At 39.6% G+C, this 24173-nt stretch overlaps 1 protein-coding gene across 3 annotated transcripts in view; it reads left to right on the top strand.

Annotated features, from left to right (window-relative positions):
• The window catches only part of KLF3 (Kruppel like factor 3), a 49251-nt gene extending 25533 nt beyond the window's left edge, over positions 1 to 23718 (top strand). For all 3 annotated transcript variants that reach the window (XM_042468337.1, XM_042468335.1, XM_042468336.1), the window contains 5 exons: positions 1493 to 1590; positions 5679 to 6156; positions 7018 to 7168; positions 12843 to 13003; positions 18475 to 23718. In XM_042468337.1, coding sequence (XP_042324271.1) covers positions 1534 to 1590; positions 5679 to 6156; positions 7018 to 7168; positions 12843 to 13003; positions 18475 to 18656 — 1029 coding nt within the window. In that variant the 5' untranslated portion in view covers positions 1493 to 1533 and the 3' untranslated portion in view covers positions 18657 to 23718. The remainder of the gene's footprint in view (positions 1 to 1492; positions 1591 to 5678; positions 6157 to 7017; positions 7169 to 12842; positions 13004 to 18474) is intronic.
• Positions 23719 to 24173: the final 455 nt, after the last annotated feature.

Here is a 24173-nt window from a genome sequence, read left to right on the forward strand (position 1 = left end):
GGTATCACATATATCTTCCCTAGATTGCTATTTTGTGGATCCTCTCCATCCTCCCCTTCCTTTGCTGAAAGTAAAAAAGTTTTACTTTCTTTTAATAAATGATGGTTGTTTGTTGGTGAATGTTGGCATGTGGGTTTTCTTTATTTGCCATTGGACTATGGTTTGATTTCCTTCCATAATTTAGCAGTGCTATTGTCAAAGATGCTTTGGGAGTCTTAAATACAGGCTGGGGTTGCATGATTCTCACCTTTGATGTAGAATTTTTTCAAATATAATGTAAATGTGTTGCTATTGTCCCTTCATGTCTTTTCTGACTTAGGTTGACCCTAAGCCAACCCTATCACAGGTTTTTCTTGGCACAATTTGATCAGAGAGGGTTTGCCCTTGCCTTTCTCTGAGGCTGAGAGAGTGTGACTTGCCCAAGGTCACTCAGTAGGTTTCTATGGCCAAGCAGGGATTCAGACCCTGGTCTCCCAGTGTCTCACACTCAAACCTATATATCACACTGGTTCTTGTGATGCAATATTATAAATTAGCCTTCCCCAACATGGTGCCCTCCAGATATGAAGGACTATAAACTCGTGTCATACCTATCAGCATCCCAATGACTGTAGTATATTTAAACTTATAGGCTGGAATCATGTAGTATTGTGAATCATTTATGAAAGCAGGTACAGTACGACCCCCGTATCCATAGACATCCCAAAAAACATGTTCACTCTAGGCATTTTCTAGGTCTTTCAGCACAATTCTGTGGTCTGCTTCCAGTGAAGAACCTAGAAATGCCTAGATGTGTTGTGTTCTCTCTATGAATCTCTAGGGTTCTCCCATGCAACTCTGTGGTCAACTCTATTTGTTGGATGTCATTCATTTCAATAGGTTTCACAATTATCGATAGTTTCAGGTTTCCACAGTAAGTCTGGGAATGTATCCCCTGCAGATATGAGAGGGTTGTACTGTACAACATAGTATGAGATGAAAGACATGTATTGATGGTTCAAACTGAATAAATCCACTGGTCATTATTACTTCATCCTGATACATGTACATGTATGCATGTGCACACACCCCTTCACATTCTTAAAATAAAGAGAATTGTACCAACAGAATTCACAAAGTTGTTCTAAGGAACACTCAGAGAATATACACTGCTACCTCGGGTTACGAAATTAATTCGTTCCGCCATTCCTTTCGTAACCCGAAAATTTCGTAACCCGAAAAGGCTTTCCGTTAGCACTGGAAAGCCTATAGCTGCACTTTGCAGCATTTGAATTTCGCGCCGAAATTGAATTTCGTAACCCGAAAAATATTTCGTAACCCGAAACAGTTTTTTCCAATCCAACTTTTTCGTATCCCGGAAATTTCGTAACCCGATCATTTCGTATCCCGAGGCACCAGTGTATGTGCTTTGAACACTTGAAATACGCTTGAGTGGTGCTCTTTTGTTTACATTTTTAAAAAACTCTGTTACTTTTTTCTCTCATATTTTTAGAGAACCAAGCAACGTAAGCACAAATAGAGTTGACTAAGAAGATGCTAATGTTTGACCCTGTACCTATCAAACAAGAAGCAATGGAACCAGTTCCAGTGGTCAGTATTCATATAATTAAAGTTTTCTGTTTTCATGTATTTCATGTATTCTAGGCAAGTTAAAAGTGGCATCCTTTGAAGCTAAACTTTGGGTTACAAAAGAAACAAGAAGAGAACCACTGTTTCCCTGAAAAGCATTGATATCCATCATGCCTAGGAGTTTTAAAAAGTCGGATTAGTTGGCATAGTCGTGTTTTTCACAACAGAGTGGGGCTTTGCCTTTAATTGTTGCTTATGAGGCAGGAATTCAACAGGCCTGGTTTCACTGATTGGATGTGCAGTGATGGGAAAATTGTCTCTTAGATTTCCTCTTGCCATGCAGTTTTTAAAGATACAGGGTCTCAGTAAAGAAAAAAAAGAAACAACTTCTTACTACAACAGATAACACAGTGCATTAGCAATAGCAGCTTCAATTTATATACCGCTTTATACTGAACTAAGCAGTCTCTAAGCAGTTTACAACTGTAAGCTAATTGCCCCCAACAAGCTGGGTCCTCATTTTAGTGACCTCGGAAAGATGCAAGCCTGAGTTGAGCTTGAGCTCTGGCTAGTATTGAACATGCAAACTTATGGTTTTGAGTGAGTGGCTGCAGTACAGGAATTTAACCACTGTGCCACCAGGGCTCTCTAAGAAAAGCACAAACCACATAAAATTAAAACTTTCAGTAACTTTTTCATGCTATTCTTTTAGAATTTCTGCTGGACCAACACAGAAGGTATAGGAAGGAGCATCTTGATACTGTTCAAGGAAATAAGCTTATTCTGGGACGTTCTAGAGCAAGTTGGCACATTCAGCCTGTTTGCTTTGTTTGACTGTGCATTTGGAAAATAGTCGCAAAGAGGAAAAAATGAATAAAGGACTGTAGTTGAGGGATTGCTGGTAATAAGAAACTTATACAATTAGATCATCTCTGTTTTTGGCTGAGATGGTCCAGCAGCGATTATACAAGATGTAAGAGTAACTTTAAAACAAAGTTGTCATGGATATTTATAATAATATTTGTTAGAAGGGATCCAAATGCCAGTGTTGAGACTGTGGTGGTGGACATTTCCAAGAAGTCAGTACATTTTTGTCAAACCTTATTTTTTAAAATAATAAAATTAATATACCACCTTGAATTCAGTTTAAAAACAAACAAGCACTCTTTTTCTGATAAAGAAAACTGAGAATTGCATAGTGGTTAGTGGAAATAAATGTCTCTTTAAATAATCAGTGTAGTTGGGGATGCTAAGGAATTTCACTTTAAAGTGCCCCAGAGCCTAACTGTGCAGCATCCATTCAACAGACACTCTGTTCTCCGTGGTTGTAATTGATGCAGTAAATTTCATCAGTGTGTCTGCTTTACTGGTCAGTCTCCTGAGGGCTTTTGGAAAATGACAGATTTCTTAGCTTGTTTGAATGTTACTTACAGTACATTTCTGATTCAGGTCTGTAATAAGTATTATATGCTATTGATATCTATTCCCCAGTATTTGGGGCTGGGGATACAGTTTTTTCTTGGTTTGTGCTTTTCTTTCTTGTATTTGAAAAGCTTAAACCGGGAAGGTATATTCTCTAATTTCAGGAGTTAATAGATTACTTTGGTTCCCCAAATGCATAGTATATTAATAAACTGTTCCATTGATAAACCGATTTTAATAGTTTACACTGAAGTATATCCCATTGGTTTCAGTGAAACTTATTACTTCTGTCAGTATACTGAGAATGAAGCAGCAAAACTGCAAAAGGGTTTCTAAGACTGGTACAGTTTTGTAAAAACCCTTACAAGAGTTGATACTATGGAAGAAAGAGAAACATGATCCATGAATTTCTACTATGGGCCCAATTAAAAGACAAAATTAGATTTGGAGCTTCTTACAATACTATTACAAATTCTTATAATATCAGACAAGCGTGAGACAATAATATAGTACTCATATGAAGGCACTGGGAGGAAAAAGAATTGCATCCTTCTATAGGTTAACAAGGCATCTTTATTTAAAAGACAGCTAAGGATGAACCAAGGCAAGTGGGAGCAGAGTTTGGGAAGCCATCACCTCCCTCATTCTGTTTTTAGAAGTTTGCCAGCAAGATGACAACACTGACTCTTACCCTCTGTTTCCTATGATATTGGTTAAACTGCCAACAGGTCAAAATGTTTTCATCCACTCAAAAAGTGTTCAGCCTCTGAAATAGTTGGACTACATTGTACATTTTATATACCTCTTGTCAACAAAACCATTTGTATGTGCGGAGGACAGTGCCATTGATGTAAAAGGTTTGGGGTGAAGAAGAAGAAGAAGCAAATTGCTGAGTCTTAGGTACATCATAGGGGTGTGATCTTGAAAGATTTACCATGCTCACATAATAGAAGTGCACATCCAGGACATTTTGTCATCTCTTCTGTCAGACTAGGCAGTTGTTGAACTTTGTTTCAACACACATGATAAGTAGGTAGCAAATTTAATTACAGTGTCCCCTGAGGAGCCACCCTGTTGATTATATGCAGTGAGAAACAATTAATGTGGTACTTCTATGTGGGAGCAAACCGTTTTCTATCCACTGAAGCTACCAGAAAAACCATTTTGCTACATAAACAGTTATAGTTAGATGAGTGTTCACCTTGGAGGCCCAAGTTTGGTTAAAAGGCAAGATAAATATAAATACATATGCCAGTTGTTCATAAGAAAATAGTGTTTATAGTTTATTGTAGAAGCTTGTGAATGAGAGTTTAATATATAGCTCCTTCTCACAATATGTGAGTACTTTGGGATGGTAAAACTTTTCCATCATCACCAACATCATGATATAGAGAGAATTTTAAAGTACTGTATGCTGCAAAAGTAAAGCTCTTCTTTTTTCAGTTTTGCACCATTATTTTTGAATCACCCTGTATATAGCAAATTATATCATAATATATCTCATATACAATATTAACTTTATGAGAACATCCACTTCTGGATGCAGGATGTCACCTTTTCAACTAGGTTTTGTTCAATGTATTCAGTGTTAGACTAGTGGGCTATGTTCTCCTAGATGTGTTGCCTGCTAAGTTGTGCTCTCTTTATTAAAAAAAGAAAAGAAAAGGAAGCTAAGTATTATGCATGTAGAGTTGAGATAATACAACTGGTTTATATGGTGATTGATTTTGCCGGGTTGACAGTATTTAATTCCCTAAGATTTCAGGGCCAAAGCCAGGGAGTGTGTCCTTGTGATGCCACAGAGACAAGACAAGGGTTGGGAGGCAGGGTTGTTTTTGGATAAATGAATCTGGCAGCTTGAGAATCGGCTCATCAGCTTTTCTCCAGACTGTAGGAGTCTCTCACTTGTGCTCTACAACGACTTGCCTGTTGAGCCAGTTGTTTCACCAGAGGATGATGAAGTTTTATGAGGCTGAATGCAGTTCCATAGGTCTGTTACATGCTCCCACATTTCTGACTAATTCACATTAAATTTGGAACTGGAGATTGTTCATCTTTGCAAATGTGACAGTTTCTCACCATATTTACATAGAAAACAATATTAGATTATTCCTATTTAGAAGATCAACTTTCATAAGAGTTGGTTTGGACTTATTGTAAAATCAGTTCTAGGTTGTGGCACAAGCAGTAATGGTAGATCTGACTATGTCAGAGATACATATTCAGGCAAGCTCTGGTGTCATTTTTGCCCACCTTGGCCCTCAGTGAATCACACTCACCCATTTAAAAGACACTCTAGCAAATTAAACCATCTGCTGCAAGACAAAATAATTCCTTATAACCAGAATTGTGTGTCTATTTGAGTCATCTCTTCATTTCAAAGAGTACAGATTTCCATTTATCTTCATTTATTTAAATAGTACAACTTAAGGCACAATACTGTGGAGATGATTCATAGATAATCAATAGCCTAAATCCTATTGTTGGTTTGAATTAGAGTAGACCCATTGAACCAGTGCGATTTACCTACATATTCAGTAGTGATCTGTTGACTCTAACTTAGTTGGGGGCTCATTGATATGATTCAGGCTCATGTTTTCCTTTAAAAAGAAAAACAAATCCTTGCCTGTTTTGTGTTACTGGTATCAATTTCATTTCTCTGTCTTCCCTCCCCTTCTTTCATACAGTCATTCAATTCTGGTTACATGGATCACATGAAAACCAACAAATACAGTGTAATTTATTCGACACCGAATATGATACACAATAAATTCTATCCAGTTCCAGAAGAATTGTGTAATGGAGTTCAGGTTGAGCCTGTTGATCTCACAGTGAACAAGCCACCTTCAGCTGGAAGTTCTCCTTCTCCTCTGAAATTCCAGACTGTACATAGGAGAGCCTCGCCTGGATTAAATCTGCCATCACCCAGCCCTCCAATGAAGAAATTGACTCCTCCAGGAATACAGCCTTTCACTATGCCATTAACTATTCCTCCGGTAATGGCAGCTCTTTCACGCCATGGACTTCGCAGCCCTGGGATACTTCCAGTTATACAGCCAGTTGTAGTACAGCCTGTCCCTTTTATGTATGCCCCTCACCTTCAACAACCTATTATGGTATCCACAGTTCTTTCAGAAGAGTTGGAAAACCCAAGTAGTGTGCCAGGTAAAAGCATGGGTTTTTGTGGCATCTTACTTCTGCCCCCATTTAAAAATGATAAAATTCAGTGTTCTTCCACCTAACGTTATTCTAAATTTATCATGACAGATTTGGTGCCCCTTGTCCTTTTAATAGAAGGGAGTTTATCAGACAAGGGAAATTGGAAGTATAATCCAATGGCAATCTGAATGCAATCATGGAGTTTAACGTTATTGCGTGATAGACTACCACATGCAATTCCGGGCAATGGGAAGTCAGTCCGAATGCAATCATGGTGTTTCAAGTAATTGCATAATAGACTACCACATGCAATTTCAGGCAATGGGAAGTCAGTTCAAATGCAATTCAAATTCACGTAAATTCGCTGAACTAGCGAATTCACGTGAATGCGTTCTGGCCCCACTTTCTTTTCATTCGTAATTAAGAGAAATTCCTCCCATGTGATAAACTCCACAATGTGGTGTATTTGTTTTTGTTGTTGTTATCCACAAAATCTCGACCCATGGTGACCCTGTAGATGAGACATCTCCAAGACTCCCTATTCTCCACTGCTCTGCTCAGGTCTTGCAAGTTCATACCCATAACCTCCTTAATAGAGTCCATCCATCTAGCATGTGGCTTTCCTCTCTTTCTGCTTCCCTCCATAGTATTAAATTATCGTGCCTAAACTTCCTCACAATTTTTGTGATCAGAAAGGCAGTGAGAAAGTTGTGCACTCCCTTGAGTATCATTCCTGGAGGAAATGGAATGTTTATATTCAGGGTTTTCTGAACTACAACTCCCAGAATCCCCTAGTTAGCATGTAGCTTTTCAAAGCTCAATTTGTTTATATTTACTTACAGCAGGGTTTTATTTTGTTTTTGGTAGTGCCTGTAATCGAGTCTTATGAGAAGCCAGCACTAAAGAAATCTATAAAGGTAGAACCAGGCCTGGAATCACCTAGGAATGATTACTATGCTGAACAAATGTCTCCTCCATTGATGACTTCGTTGTCACCCCCTCAAGCAATGCTTCAAGAGTAAGTAGTTAACTGGTTGTTCTAAATTTCTCAATAGGACATAAAACCATGCTTTCTCATTGCAGTCTAGATCCAAAATCAGAGTGGCATTATTTTTGAGTCTGTAAAGAATTGGGGTGCTTTCTGGTGAAAATACTTTTTGTGGTGAGAAAAAGATGGAGAGAAAAACACAGAAGAGTAACAAATGGAAGACAATAACATCTGATTCCAATGTAAAAATCTGAACAATCAGAGTAATTGTATAAGGAAAGAAAGCTTCATCTGGGAGCACATTCAGACAGAATACAGAAGACAGAATAATATGCTCTCAAGGATACTTTCAGAGGTGGTGAAACGCCTTTTTAAAGACACCCCTGGAGTCCAGCTCCCCTTTGACTGAAAAGGGGGGAGGGTTGATATCAACTGTAAGATATGCCCAGAAAATGCCCAGCTGTTCAGAATTTCTTTGGAGTGGGTCCATGCTGCGGTATTTGGAGCTTTTATTTATGTGTTTTTTATTCATTTTGAATGGATTTTGTTCATGACTGATTGCTGCAGTGGGGAGGGAGGTCAGATTTTACCCCCTTAATCATATTGGCTAGAGAACCAGAACTAGAGAGGTTTTTGTTTTTTCTTCCTATAGCACATGACTTGGCTTTCCTCTCATTTGAGGCATCTGGAGCTACTTGCTTTGATGGGTGGTCCTCCCTTTTGGCTGAACATAGCTCTCAGTGTCTTATATCGCAGTGTTGTTCATGTTTCAGGAAAAAAACATTGAGCTATTGAGATCCATTATGTCATAACAGGCACTAGTGGAGGGTCTGATGTATTGAAAGATCATCTGCCTGATTTTTTTTTTAATGCCAGTGCTAGCAACCACAAAAGACTGCTTTGTTTTAAAAATGTTTTCTACCTTGCAGAAATTCCAAGAGAAATCTGTACCATGCAATCAAAACCCTTGATTTTGTTGGCTCTTTTTACTTCTTTGTGCAATAAAATAGAGGTGGGACCTCACCCTTCCTAACTAATTAGGAGTACTGGTTGGATAACTATATGTATTCAAGGGTGGGGAAACTACAGCCTTTACAATTTTTAAATACAATTATTAATGTACAGCAATAAAAATACAAATGATAATCATAAATATACTATTATATGACAAAAAAATTTTAAAACACTCTATGTATAATCAATTTTTCAGCACAATCTAATTACAGTTGGTCCTCCTTATCCATGGATTTTTTTATCCACGGATTCAAGCATCCATGGATTGACAATATTCAAAAAAATATATAAATTCCAAATAGCAAACCTTGTTTTTCCATTTTATATAAGGGACGCTATTTTGCTATGCCATTGCATTTAATGGAACTTGAGCATCCACGGATTTTGTTCTCCACAGGGTGTCCTGGAACCAAACCCCAGCAGATAATAAGGATCCGCTGTATATTTTTTCTTTTTGCACTTGAACAAACCTGAATTTTCAATTTCCAAAACATAAAGTATCAAGAGTTCTTGTTAAAAAGAATTGTTCCAATATTGGTGAAACCCCCTATGGAATCAGACTATCAGAAACATTATTTTGGAAAGCAATGAATGGCTACCATAACTTGTGTGTTCCAGTTTCCGCTCTGAGAACTTAGCTGTTAATTTTCCATTTAATGCCACATCTCATAGCCTCCTCCACCACAGTCCAAAGCACACTGCAGAAATAATCCAGTTTGAGACTGCTTTAACTGCCCTGGCTCAGTGCTAGGGAATTCTGGGAATTGTAGTTTAGCACGTGAGTTCTCTGACAGAGAAGGCTAAGTATCTGACAAAACTACAGTTTCCAGAATTCCCTAGCATTGAGCCAGGGCAATTAAAGTGGTCTCAAACTGAATTATTTCTGCAGTGTGTTTTGGACCCCTGTGAGAAGATCCAGTTCCTCAGCATATTTCTGTCCCCTAGCTATGACGATCCTCACCACTGATAATGAAACAGGGCAAGACAGTAATAATTTTCATTCTTATTTATACAAATGGATAGTAATAATAATGTGCCATCGCATGCTGGAATGTGACTCTGCATATTAAGTTCAGTATACCGTCCTGTCCTGTGATTCTATGATTCTATGAATGGAACAATATCTGGAGGACCACAGATTCCCCAACCCTCAGTTAATTTGTTACGCAAACAGGGGTACATGGTTATCAAACCTAGCCAATAATGAAGGGAGTTCACAGTTTTGAATCCACCTTGAATTGGTTTTCATTCATCCCCTAAGAAAATGTTCTAGCAAAATATGAGTGAGCTATTGAAACCTGAAACATTCAGCCCAGGACAGAATCCTTTGTTCTTGTTTTACAGGAAACAGAATTTAACACAGGTAACCGACATAGCATGCACTTTGTGTGTGGGAGCTTAAGAGTGGTTAAATACACCACAACAAAATGATTTGGGGGAAGATAATTCTATATATTTCAAAAAGACCTCCCTGTGTGTTAACTTCTAGTCATAGAGAGCTATATTAGCTGGACCAGTTTTCCATAGAATACATCCATTATTATTATTAAGAGCAGTAAATCATTTTTATCACTGAAATTTGTTTCCTGTAATTTAACTGTAACCTCTCCAAATATAAAGAGATTCTTAAGACATCTTGCAAACCTACAGTCTTCCTGTGGTTATAAGCAAATAAATACAGTGAAGTGGCTAGTAGTACCATTAATGTTATTTTCTGTTAGATATAACTGCCCTTGCTGTGGCCTCGGGGGAGAAAAGAACAGTCAGTGCCTAAGCCTCTCAGCTGGTGAAAGGCCCTATTTCCATGCCAATGTCACTGCCCTGACCTTGGAGGTAGAAAAGGCTAGACACAGCTCTGTCATGCCTAGGGCCATCAGCTAATGTAAGGCCCACCTTCCATGCCAATATAGACCCTTCTGTGGCCTCTGTAGGAGAGACTAGCAGTGAGCATCTGCTGGACTTAATCCCCTTCCCCACTCCCATCCCCTTTTTCTTGTGCCATATCTTTTTAAATTGTAAGCATGAAGGCAGGGAACTGTCAAGTTAACAATACTGGGGCGGGTTACAGACCGCCAAATAGTACGTATACAATACGTACTAGGGTTAGGAGGGGCTGGTGCTCTCGCACCCCCCTTGACCCCCTAGTACAGTGGTACCCCGGTTACGAATTTAATTCGTTCCGGCGGCCGCCGTTCGTACCCGAAAGATTTCGGCCCAACCCGAAAAGCACTTTAGCCGCCTAGCGCTGGAGGGAAAGCCCGCCGATTTCGTGCGACAAAAGCGCCGCAAAGCCACCAAAAATTTTTTCGTAAGCCGGAAAAAAAAAACGTAACCCGGAACCGTTTTTTTCTATCTATTTTTTTCGTATCCCCCGGACTTTCGGTAACGCGGGTCATTTCGTTGATCCCGGCGGTGGTACCACTGTACGTATTGAATACGTACAAGATGGCGGCCCCGTTCAGACGGCGCCCCATCTTTACGTATCGGACGCTGAGCGTCGCTAGTGTCGCAGCTTTATGACGTAGCGTAGCGCCCCTGGGCGCCTCGCTACGTCACAAACGCGACTCAAAAAGAAGCTCCATTTTGGAGCTTCTTTTTCGGTCCGCGCGGGCCGCGCGTCTGAAGGCTCCGCTCCCCCGCGGACCTACCGGCGGCGGTCTGTACCCCGCTAAGCTGCTCATGTAAAAGCAACACAACACTGAGGGTGTGTTTAAGTAAGTAAATAAATAAACACCTTTGTTACCTACAGCATAATGATATTGTAGGCTTACTGGAGTTAGAAGCAGTAATTGAAACTATTATTTTCCTGGAAATTTCTCTAGTAGAGTAAAAAGTGACCATGGGTGGTGTTGACCACAAATGAATAACACAGTTTATTGTGCAAATTGAATGGAAAGGATGGATCTTATTTGGAATCCATGTGGCACTGTCATCTATTGCAGACTTCCCCTACCGTGTGTGTGTGTACTTGCTGGTATAGCAGCTGCCATACATTTGGCTCAGAGGTTTGAGCTCTGAAGCAGAGTGAAAGTCAGACTTCAAATTCAAATAGTGCAGAACTAAAATACAAAATATTATGACCAGAATTAGACATCCTCTTAGCAGCAAGCTTGTTTTCTGGCTGCTCCAGAGACTAGGACCCAGAGCAATGGATGCAAGCTGCAGGAAAGAGATTCTTCACCCTCAACATTAGGAGGAACTTCCTGACAGTAAGGGTGTTCGACAGGGGAACACTCCCTCAGAGAGTGTTGAATCTCCTTCTTTGGAGTCTTTAAACAGAGGCTGGATGGCCATCTGTCAGGATGCTTTGATTGAGAGTTCCTGCATGGCAGGGGGTAGTCTCTTCCAACTCTAGGATTCTATGATTCTAGCATAAATGTTCATATGTGAACCTACTACACTACACTGACAGCTTACTGAAAGACCCTGAAAGCACCCCACATGCCGTCCTGTACTTCATCATGAGCAGGCAGGCATAGAAAAGCAACTGGCTAGGTCCCATGCCAATGCAAAATGATTACGCAGTGCTGAGACCCCTGAAAAAATCCCAGTGGGTCTCAGCACTGATTTCACCATTTTGCATCGGACTATGGGAGAAGTAGCTAGATACTTCTCCAACCCGCTTGCTCACTAAAAAAATGGCATGTGGGTCAGTTCCAGGGACTTTTCAGTTCATGGGGCAGGTGCTTTGAACACTACAGAAGGAATGCCACCTCCAAAGCATCTGAAAAGGGGCACCCATGTGCTTAACACAAGTATATGCCCTTAAAGAGATTCTAGACCAATATCTAGAAGTATCACTGGTATCTCAGGGTAGTTACATGAGATATTAATTTCACATAAAGTTACAAATATTCTGAAAAGGTTTAAAGACAATACTGTAACTGCCTGTTAATAGTCAGGTGTTCCGTATATGTTTTGTGTAGTGTTCTGTCATGTTTTAAATGGATTTGAGTGTATTCTTGGTATCTTTTTTAAAAAAAACATCTCACCTGCACAATAGCTTTCAGGACGCAGGCAAGAAAGAAAACTTTTATTTATGGAAGCCAAAGAGACAATTTCAGACATCCTGTGGGTGTGACACATACACATACCGTCTACACACTACTTTTAGGAATTGACATCATTGGTGGAGAGAGCTGCACCCTTTTACCAGCCCTAAACAGGAAATTCTTAATTGATCTCTAAAGGAGTGGATGAACAATAAAGCCACTTGAATTCAGTTTTGACAGGCAAAAGAAATGATGGAGTTAATAACATGATGAAAATAGTTTCAGACAAGTGTGTGTGTGTGTGTGTGTGTGTTTTAAGCAGGAGAAGAACATATAATGAAAATCATGGAAGTTCACTTAAAATACTAACTGAGAATTTGGAAATCTAAGTATGCTGGGAAACAAGAGCCTGCCTTAAAAATAAGTGGGGGGAAATCGTAGTATGCTGTGTAAAGAATTTTTTTTTATTGTTCTTTCATTCCACAAAATGAATAAAAACCCCAATAGGGAAGAAAGCCAATGTTTTACCATTAAAGTCTATGAAATTTGCTAAGCTTGCTTGAATTTTTCCACATGCATGTAATGTTGTTCATGTTGCCAAAAGACAGAGGGGGTGGTGAATAAAGGAGCTTTGTGGTATACCATTAAGAAAGATATAGCTCAAAAGGTTTAATTTTTGAACTGTTAAATTCTTGCAGGAATCATCCTTCAGTTATAGTTCAGCCTGGTAAGAGGCCTTTACCTGTGGAATCTCCTGACACACAAAGGAAGCGTAGAATACATCGATGTGATTACGAGGGCTGTAACAAAGTTTACACTAAAAGCTCCCATCTGAAAGCACACAGAAGAACACATACAGGTATGAAACAAATCAAAATAACTTTTCTTTTAGGAAGCTTAATTGGGCAGAATCAAAATAGTCACTCTGTTGTATAAGCTTAGTTGCTTGGCACATAAAATTAGGTTGGGATTTAATGCTAGTGCTATTATGTTGCCACTGTAAACAGTAATAACATTTGAATTGTAGTGCTTTGCATGCATCACTTTGCAAACATCACTAAAAAAAAAGAGAGAAGGGTGCTCCATTTGTAGGGTGTTCTTGAAGGTGAAAATGCGTACATAAATATGTGTGAGGAACTTGGACAGCAGGACAACCGTATGTGCACAAACTGCTACTAGACTTCCTAAAACGGGTGAGGAAATGGATTGCCTTACAGGCTGAATTGCCCATCCCTCCTCCCCAGACCAAATCATGGGAGCCAAGACTCGGCTCCCAAGCCCCATCCTTGCCTGATGTGATCTAGTCTTGCTCCATCTTAGATGCTGTTTTACCTTCTCCATACATACTAGAATGTCCTGCTATCTGCAGTCTCAAATCAAAGATAATGGTTGCTTTTGTCATCCATCTCCACCACTTTCCCAGCTGGGCATGCTGGAGACACAGGGAAAGTCTCTGTTCAGTCTCTAGTCACCAGTCTGAGGATAGAGATAGCAGTTTGCATTCACTGTGGAGGTGGAGTGTGGCAGTTTAAGGTGGAACACTTCAGTATATGTGAATAGTAATGGGATACCGCAGCTGCAGCTCCCATAGCCAAACTGGAAGGCAGAATATTGCAAGGCAAGGTTCCAATCCAGCCTGCCTAAACAAGGCAGGGTGAGACATTTATTGAAAAAGCCCTCCCAGAACCTAGTATATTAGGTAATTACCATGCAGTGTGCCTTTTAAGGGCAAGGGTCTGGAACATGTCCCAACTCCAAGAGTTCCTGGATAAAACAGGTTATGGGCTGAAATAGATGGCCCGGATGGGGCGGCATGGAGCAGCCCCACTCGAAGTTGAATTGGGGTCGTGGCAGCTGCACGCCGCAGGTGCCTATCCGCTGCAGCACCAACCAAAAAAGGAGTGGTTTTCAACAATCACTAGTGTTGAGGTTTTACTTACAAATATATTTATTTATTTATTTTCAGTACAATCCTGTGCATTTTTTCTCTGGAAGTAAATCTCACTGTGGAGTCAAAGGCTTTCATGACCCGCATCCATAGTTTTTTGTGAGGTTTTCAGGCTATGTGGCCATGTTCTAGAAGTTTCTTCCTGACATTTCGCCAGCATCTGTGGCTGGCATCTTCAGAGAAAGATGAAGATGCCAGCCTCAGAAGCTGATGAAATGTCAGGAAGAAACTCTTCTAGAACATGGCCACATAGCCCGAAAACCCCACAAAAAAATCTCACTGTGTTTATACTTACTTCCTATTAGAGATGTGTAGGATTGCAACTGTGGTTATTTATTTTCTTCTGTGAAAACAACCTCTCAGAATTATTTTGCTTATTTTGCTTTCCTACTGAATGGTGAGTCAGTGAAATTTGCCTTACCACACCCTTCTACATCATCACTAAATTTGTCCCAGATTTCCTGCTTGAGATTTCAAACTTTGTCTCTGAGTATTCATTTTAAATGAGATTTATTGTTGTTGCTGTGTGCCTTTGAGTTGTTTCTGACTTTAGAAGACCCTAAGGCAAACCTGTCGTGTGGTTTTCTTGGCAAGGGTTTACTAAAAGACTGGGGAGAAGAATGAAGGGATTTCTTTTCTTTCTGTATATGTATGCTGCTTTATTATTTCCTATTTCAAATTACATTCATAACATAGCTGCACATATTGCTGTGACATTTGCCAAAGTTAAGTAAGACAGCTGCTATTTTAAGGGAGGAAATAAATCCTTTTTTAAAACTACCAAAATTACTAAAAATACTGAAAGAATAGTTAGAAAAATTGGGAATTACTGTTAGGTGCCACTCCTATAGTGCATTGCAAAAGTATTCATCTATCCCCTTAACTTTCCCACAGTTCATTGCACTACAACATGGAATTGAAGTTAAATTAATACTGTTTAGGGCATGGAAGATTCTCAACACTGTGAAGGTGCAAAATATTTTTTATTGTGGCACAAAAAACAAGCAATTTCAATTCCACATAATCTCAGATTTAAAAAAAAAAACCTGTTTCTGGGAGGCCCCTAGGTTTGTTGGAGAGCATATCTACACAAAAAGCATCTGGAAGACCAAGAAACTATCAAACCAAGCTCAGAATAAAGTTGTTCAGAAATACCAATATGGATTGGGTTATAAATATATATAGAGAGAGAAAATACCCCACCTCCCAAAAAATTCCAAATTATAAACTTCTCCCAGAGCACCATTAAATCCATTACTGTATTACAAAATGAAAAGAATGTGGCTTAGCCCCAACTCTGCCTAGGGAATACTATCCACTAAAACTCTGTGACTTAGTAAACAAGAAGTGCTTTAGAGAGAAAATTAAGCAAGGGGCTGAGTAGATGGACATGGATGCTATTCTAGCTTTGGTGCTCACCCAGGTTGGCATGGGAATGGGTGAGTGTTTACATCACCGAATTGGGACCAGCTACTAGCACATGCTCCTTACCTTGCTGCACTCACTGGTATTGAGAAGCCCCCTGTCACTACATCAGGTGTGGAAACAGGGTGTCTGGCTGCACCCACATGGCCAGGTGCTCCATTTCTGCATTAGACATGGCAACAGGGGGCTTCCCAGTCCCAGCAACAGTGTGGCAAGGTAAGATGTGCAGGAGGCCATGTAAACAGCCAGGGCAAACCAGGGGTCAAATTGACCCAGGATAAAGGCTGTTTATTCCGAGACTAGGCCAGATCCACCACAGCCATGTCAAGTCTATCAGGTTCAGGCCCAGTGCTGGCCCCTGTGTAGTCTGAAGTGAACAATATGAGGCTGGGGAAAACATGGACCATTTAGCCCGTGCAGACAACTCCCAAGAGGCCAGTGGTAGCTCTGAAGGAGTGGTGAAAAGAAAGCTGAAACATATAAATGGCCATTTGGAGTTTGCAAAACGGCACATGCAAATATGTGGGGAAAGGTTGTATGGTGTGGTAAGACTAAAACTGAACGTTTTGGCTTTGCTGTAAACCACTGTGTGTGGCGCAAAAGCAGCAGTGCTCATTGCCTTGAGAACATTATCCCCATGGTGAAGCATGGTGGTGGCAGAATCATATTGCAGTGATGTTTTTCCTCTACAAGCACTGGGAAATTAGTCAAAATTGAGGAGATAGAGCAAAACACAGGGCACCTATAGGGAAAAACCTGATTCAGGCTGCAAAGGACCTGGAACTGGGGTAGAAGTTAACTTTTCAGCAGGATAATGGCCCTAAACATGCAGCCAGAATAACCCTGGAGTGGTGTACAAAGGGATTGTTCACACTGTGTTATAAACCTGTTTGCAAACCAGTTTAAAAAAGGGGTCGTTCACACTTGCACCGTTTTTCCCCAACCCAAATTCAAAGGGGGCCAGGAGAAATCCCTCTTAACCCGTTTTTCCAAGATCGAGTTTCTCCTCGTTTCTTTTCCAAAACACCGGGTTTTATCAGGGTGCCACCAATGGGAACTTGCTCCCAATCCCATTCAGGGCATCCAGGAGGGAGGGGATAATGTGCAGGAGGCAGAACATGCCCACCCCTTTGCTCTCTCCCTGCCAGCTAAGCGCTGTTGTTTTTCCCTCTCGGCACTCACTTGCAGGAGTGAAAAAAAAGCTTCAGAAATGCAGTGGATTCAAATTTCCCACGCATGGGAAAGTGGTCTCTTTAAAGTGCAGCCCAGCTTTTTTTTCCTCTTCTGCCAGTGATTTAGTCCCCTTATCTGCACCGATGTCTCATTCCCAGAGCTCACCAAAGCCAGTGAGGAGGTTCTCCTGGGAACATCATTAGATGGTGTATTTAAAAAAAGTTGACAGCTTATGCACATATTTGCTATTGCATGGCCACAGTAGACTGCACCTTTGAATATTCACATCATCAGTATGACAAAGGTGCTCATGATTTGCTTGACATTTAAAAAATAATAATCAGTGGAGCTGTGGGTTAGGGGTCATTTCCCCCCCTTTCCCAAGAAATAAAACCACAACAGACTCTGCTCCCAAGTTGGTGCAAACTAAAGCTCTCGCATGCATTATATTGCTGAGAGATTATATTATTATATAGCTGAGACAGTGTGACTCCCCTGAGGGCTAACCTATCCCAGAGTTTCTTGCTAAAGGTTGTTCTGAGGGGCTTGCCGTTGCCATCATCCGAGGCTGACTTGGGGTGGGGGGACAATGTGATGTAGATGCACATCATTTGAGTGACCATTTTTAAAAAAAAAACAAGAATGATTGAAATGGCGGCTCCAGTTTAAATCGATATAAATGGTAATGTGAATTTCATCAAGGTTAAATTGCTATGGGGAGATTCAATCAGGGTAAACATAGTGGGAGCTTTGATTCGGTATCGAATCTCCCTGAATCAACTCGTCACAAGAAAGGTAGTGTGAATGAACCCAAAGAGAACTGAATGTCTTTAAATGGCTCTGTCAAAGCCCAGACCTCAATCCATTTGGGAATCCATAGCAATACTTCAAAACATCCAAGATTCCCCCTACAATCCAAGATTCCCCCTACAATCGATGAAGAGCTGGAGCAACTTCATCGAGAAGAACAGACAAAATAAATACAGGATCTAGAAAGAAATTTACCTATGAAAACACACAGCTGTAAATCATGACAAAGGTGCCTCTACCAAATATTGACAGAGAGGAGTGAATGCCTATGTAACCAACAAGAGCCAATTTTATTGTTTATATAACATTAATGAAACAATATAAAATACTTTGCACCTTCACAGCATTGAGTATCTTGTGTAGATCATGTAGAAACAATGCAAGGTAAATCTGTTTCACTTCCAAACTGCTATGGAATAAAATGTAGAAAAGTCAGAGTTGATCAATACTTCTGCAAGGCAGAAGAAAACTTCTGGGGAGTTTTCCTACTTAAACCTCTCCCCCCCCCCCCCCCAATTTTCCCCTTGTCAAACCATAAATGGTTTGTCTAGACACTGTTCTTTTAATCTCTTTGAGTTTCTCATGGCAGATATATCATCTCACCTCTCCTCTTAACATAGCTCTGCTATCCTCAGTCATAGGATTATGACTGCAATAGTTTCACAAGGCCTGGGTCTGATCTGGTCTACAAGGGAGCATTCCAGAAACAGAGTTGTCCAACCAGTTGAGTCCTTCCTTCCTTTTCTCCATAGCCCAGAGCAAACAAGCCAAATCCCGAGGAAGAAATCTTATTTCTAGTCATCGGTTAAAGTTATGAATCGGCTTAAATGTTTTTGGAATACATTGAGATATATACTGTATTAGTTATAGTGAGGTTTCACCCATGGGGACTTAAAGCATATTATTTATATGTCATTGCATATAATGAAAAATAAGTGGGGTTTTTAATGTCCTTTTTGTTTTTTGTTTTTCAGGGGAAAAGCCTTACAAATGCACTTGGGAAGGTTGCACATGGAAATTTGCTCGATCTGATGAACTAACGCGGCATTTCCGGAAACATACTGGAGTCAAACCATTCCAGTGCCCAGACTGTGATCGTAGCTTCTCTCGCTCAGACCATCTTGCTCTTCATAGGAAACGCCACATGCTAGTCTGAATGTCTCTTCATCCAGTTTTCTTCATATTTCCTTTCTTTTTATTTTTACCTTGTTGATTTTAATTTAGATTCAGCTGGCCTGAATCTCTGGATTTTATAGCCACAATTTTTTCCCTATGGTCAGTAAAAGTTATTTGCTGGACCCTTCTTTGCTCTTGCCACGGGTCAGACCTAAAGAATGTGAACATTTATTTTTCCTGGGGATGCGAAGCAAACCCTACCTGCCAGCAAATAGGTTAAATTGCTGTGATCAAGCTGGTTAATTTTGCCATTCAATCAGCCAGTATATATGTATTGATCATATAGTTACTGTTGTTGGAAATCCAGCCTGCTAGTCCTTGCCAGAGACTTTGTGTACCCTGTAAAGGATGCACATCTCCTTTTTATGCTCAGCAATGCAATAAATGGACTCTTTCCAATGTGGGTGGTGATAGAAGCATGTTCCACAAGACACTTTTTGGATGTTTTTAAAAAATCCTCAGTGTGAGAGTGAATGAAAAATTCTTGACTGATGGGTGGTTGTTATCAGCAGAAATTTTGTTAATGTGTAATGCACATCCTGACCACCAATTCCCCTTTTTTTGTGTAGTGTGTAAAATGCTAGCTTGTGTTTGCCTGGATACAATGCCTCAGTAGTTTCATTAAGCAAACACCTTGACATATTAATAGTGTTTTGTGTGCAACTGTATGAATGGAACATACATGGTACTGCTATGATGTGGCATTCAATGATACATGCAATAATCTACCTCACTGAGGAGGTGTGGTAGGTATATTCGTCTCTCATCACTCCTCTGCATTTCCTGTTGACTAGAAAGCCTCTGTCCCTTCCTTGTCATGGCATAGTAATGGCAACCATTTCAGCAAAATGAAATCAGTCAGCTCACTGCTAGAAATTTCATCAGAGATCCTCCCATATACGTAAAATAAATGACACAAGGAATAAAATATCTTAACTGAAGCACTTCTGCACAAACCATTGCAGATAGAAAAGGTGCACCCTACTCCCATAGGTTTTGCAGGCCAAATCCAACAGGAAATCTTCATGAAGTTCAATATGTATTTTGTAATGCAATGTCTTTATTCCCAGTATCAGGCAAAAACACTAACAAATATTTGATTAAAAAATCAACATCGTTGATGTTATTCTTATCTTAAGAAGTGATTGGTGCCCAGTGGAAGAAGTTTAAAGAAATAACACACTGTTCACCATCATGTTTTCTTCTATAAGCTTTGGGGTCTTTTTAAAATTTGGGAACTTTGGGTTTTCATATTTTTAAAGAAACAGTTAAAAAAAATGGAAGCAGCAAGAACAACCGGAATAAAACAAGAGAGGAAAGGACATCAGAATGTGCTAGGAAACACTGCATTATAATCACCTACTATAATTATACATTTCAGTAAACAACTTTTCAGGAGCAACATGCCTTATTCTTGATTTTTAAAATAGTTAAATCTGATCTGTTAATACTGTTTCATAAACTGTATTCATGTTTATAAACTATTTTCTAGCACTTTTGTACTCATATATATATATATATATATATATATATATGAGAGAGATGTTGAATGCCTTCCAAATAATTTCTGACATGAGGTGAAGTTATCACGGGGTTTTCTTGGCAAAATTTGTTCAGAAGGGGGTAGCCTTTGCCTTCCTCTGAGGCTGCGACAGTTGCCCAGTGTCACCCAGTGGGTTTCCATGGCTGAGTAAAGATTCAAACCCTGGTCTCCACAGTCCAATGCTCAAACCACTGCCAGCTTCAACCATGCCAGCCCATACATACATACATACCTGAGGTACTGATTAACCCTTTCCTATGAAAATCACCAGCCTAGAACGCCTTAACTTTGGTTTGATGAAAGGTAGATGTTGGTACCAAATGCTGCTCAATCCTGGCCTAGTATAGTTTTGAAAAGTTAAATCCAGTCAAGATCGAAGTTACCTTCCCCTCAAGAAAGTACTTATGTTTAGCTCTCCTGAAAGGGAAAACTCACTGGTAACGCCAAAAAGTTGGAACGGATACATTGCCACTTAAGTGGCTCTAATCTGAAGCACAATGCCATTATGCAGTATTCTGCAGATAACTATGGAGTTCAGCTGGGTTGCTGGGGGGGGGGATGAAATTGAGGCTTCTTCCTAGTAATTTCATAGGGAATAAGTAAAATAATGCTTCTCCCACACCCAGTTCTATTTAAAACCAAACTAAAAGGTAATCAAATCTTTATTTGGTTGGATATTTAGGTATTTTGGGTTTGCTCTAGATATTAACATGATAAAACAAAGGCGCTAGTTACACAGTAACTTGCATTTGCACATGTGACTTTCACAACCAAATCTTGAAAGCGTTAGGGATTTCCAAGACCAGCCCTAAGTCCTAAAAACAATATTATCAAAATTATAGCACATTTTGCCTTTCTAATACCAGTTTATACAAGATGCATCTGCAACACGTTCTCTAGCACTTTGAAAAGAGCAAAAATCTCGTTTTACCGTCTCTAGTGTTGCCAAGCAAATCTGGGAAATACATTATTTTATGTTGTGTTGATACTCTTGCGCTCGGTTGCTAACATGGAAACAAAAACTAAGTGTCAGCAGCTCAGGATTGGGAAGTAGAGAGAATGCCAGGATATGATTTCTTTCCATCCTTTTAACGTTACATAAAACTTAACTACTGAAAGAAAAAAATCCAGTCTATGTTTAAAGATGGAGACAGGATAAATGTAACCTAGCAATCCTCAGTATCTGCTAGGTCTAAGAAGAGCTGAATAGATCTGTCCCCCATTATATAGCAGATGTGTAGCTGCATTTGTTTCACAGTGCCTTTCATTGCAATTACACAGTGAGATCTACCACTTTAAGAGTGCTCCAGATTTTTTAAAAATTCAGATATGTGTTTAAAGAGACATTCATTTGTGATGCTGCTATAGTAATCTCATAAAAATATTTTCGAAGAATTGTATTTTCTCAAAGTACCTCTGGGGATACGTAGCTGAACAGTATAACATTGTTTTCGTTTATGCCGTAAAGTGCCAGAAGACAATCTGGCCTCCAAAATCCAAACTTGCGAGGAATGTTCCATTATGTATTCTTTTACTGTTGTTTTGAAATCTGAGCAGAGTATGGGGGAAAAAGTTCAACTGATAGCTCAGTCCAAATGGAAATGACGCTTTAGAATGGTTTATTAATCCCATGACAATTTGTATTACCAACTGATTCACCAATGGCAAACACGATTAGAGATTATGTTCATGTATCCCCACTGATATTGATGTCCTGTTTTAGAGCAACATTGTTCTAAGATATGATGCATTGTAAGTATGTATATTGGAAAACAGGTTGTTAAAAAAACTAGGCATGTTGAAAGTGCGGCTGTAGAGGCGGTCAGACTTTTCATTTTTGTCCCTTGCAAATATCCTGCTGTCTAGCATTAGTTCAAACTCGGAATAATTCATCCATTGCAATCCAGACCATTTCTGTAACTCCTGTCAACATCGGAAATGTGTTTGTGTGTACTTGGGGGATGGGAAAAGGTTGAGATTTAGAAAAACAGGTGCAGAATCACCTCAGGCATATGGTATTGTCATGTACATGTACTTGTAGTAATGTACTTTGGGCCTTGGCCATAGACAATGGGTTAACCATTCAGATGGAAGAAATTGGTCTTCCAAGTTAGGAAAGGAACCTTTAGATCTAATCTTTTACGTAAAACTAAAGACGTACATTGCAGCCCTAAATCCCCTTCCAGTCTATTTAAATGAGAAAACAGAAGAATATATACCCTGAGGAAAGTGAAAAGTCCAGTCTCCTACTAAGGTTTCACAGGAGCAGCACTTCATATGGTAGTAGTGGCTTTCATAGTATGTCGCAGCATATCCCAGCAAGTCGGAAAATGACTCTGCTGCCATTTTAATAATCCTGCAGGGAGGAGAAGGGAATCATTTGAGTGCAATACGTGGCTTTACCAGGAACAGTCTTCTTCCTGAAATCTAGTCTGGATTCTAGCACCTATCTTGATGTTTCGGGAAACTAAAAGCAACCTCATCACAATCCCTACCACACAGAATGGTTGTGCAGCTTCTGTGCCAGTGTCTCCACTTCATGCCCAAGTATAGCTTTCAGGACAGTACGTCTGCCACATAGACGTTTTTGCTATCACTTCATCTCCACTGTTGAAAGTGGAATGGGCTGTTTGCCAAGTGAGAAAGGCTCTTTGCAACTAGAAGAACAGTGTGGAGTAGTTCTGTTTCTAACCAAGCCATGTACACATACAGTGTTGCACTGATGCAATCTTTAGGGTGCCGCTTCATTGATAATGCCCCATTAAAGAGCATTCCTCAATAGACCATTCCTTTCCAGGCTATATCATGCAGAATGAAGCTGACATTTCTGTAATGTGGTTTTTATTATGCACAGCAATTCTGTTAAAATACACTGAAAAAGAGAGAGAGAGAACAAAACAAAACTCTAATGGGAAGATCTTGTTTCTATTTTGTTTCCAGGCTTAGCAAGGTGTACCTGACTGCATATCCTTTACTTTTAAACAGAATTGCAGAAAAGCAAGTATTTTACACGTTATTTGAAAAGGGCTATAATTCCCATTATGTTTTACAAATATTAGCACTTTCTTGCTATTTATATATTTTAAATGTTATACGGTCAAAATAATCTTCCTGCTTTAGCGTTTCCCTACAACTTCGCCTGCAAATGTAGCAGGAATATTACATTTACTTTAATACTTGTATAAAACTATGCAGAATTTAAAAATAAAATAAAATGTAATATATTTTATAAGCTAATAATAATTGGGTAATTAATGGTTTCTAGCATGCATTCCTATCATTTGCAGATACTGAAGCATTTTGGTAATCTTTCTCACTAAAGATGTGAATGTTTTTATGTACCGTCACTGTTTCTACTTTTGGTAGTCCAATGGGAATTCAGTAATGACATTTTGTCATGTCAAACTGTGAACATAAATTTGTACTGTACAGTTCTCATATGTTATACATACTATGCTATATGTATTATACTTGTTAATAAAACAAGACAAATACTAAATATAAACATGTAGTTAAAATTATCCCTCAGGATGCAATACTTTTTTAAAAAGAAACTGATGACCGCATTGGGTTTATAGATACCTTTAGCTGTAAATTCAGTAGCACCACTTGTGTGTGTGCATGTGTTGTGTGCCTTCAAGTCGTTTCCCACTTACGGCAACCCAAAGGCAAACCTATCCTGGGGTTTTCTTGGCAAAATTTGTTCAGAGGAGGTTTGCCATTGCCTTCCCCTGAAGATGAGAATGTGTGACTTGCCCAAGATCACACAGTGGGCTTCATGGCTGAATGGGAGTTAAACCTTGGTTTCCAAAGTTGTACTCCAACACTGAAACCACTACGCCATGCTGGCTCTTTATTCCACTTGCTTAGCAATAATTTCAAAATATGACCAACATATCATAAGCACACTCCTTTTCTCTGCTACGTTACACGTAAAAGGCAGCTTCGGCACGC

This window comes from Sceloporus undulatus, chromosome 5 (assembly GCF_019175285.1).
Source record: "Sceloporus undulatus isolate JIND9_A2432 ecotype Alabama chromosome 5, SceUnd_v1.1, whole genome shotgun sequence".
Lineage (NCBI taxonomy): Eukaryota > Metazoa > Chordata > Lepidosauria > Squamata > Phrynosomatidae > Sceloporus > Sceloporus undulatus.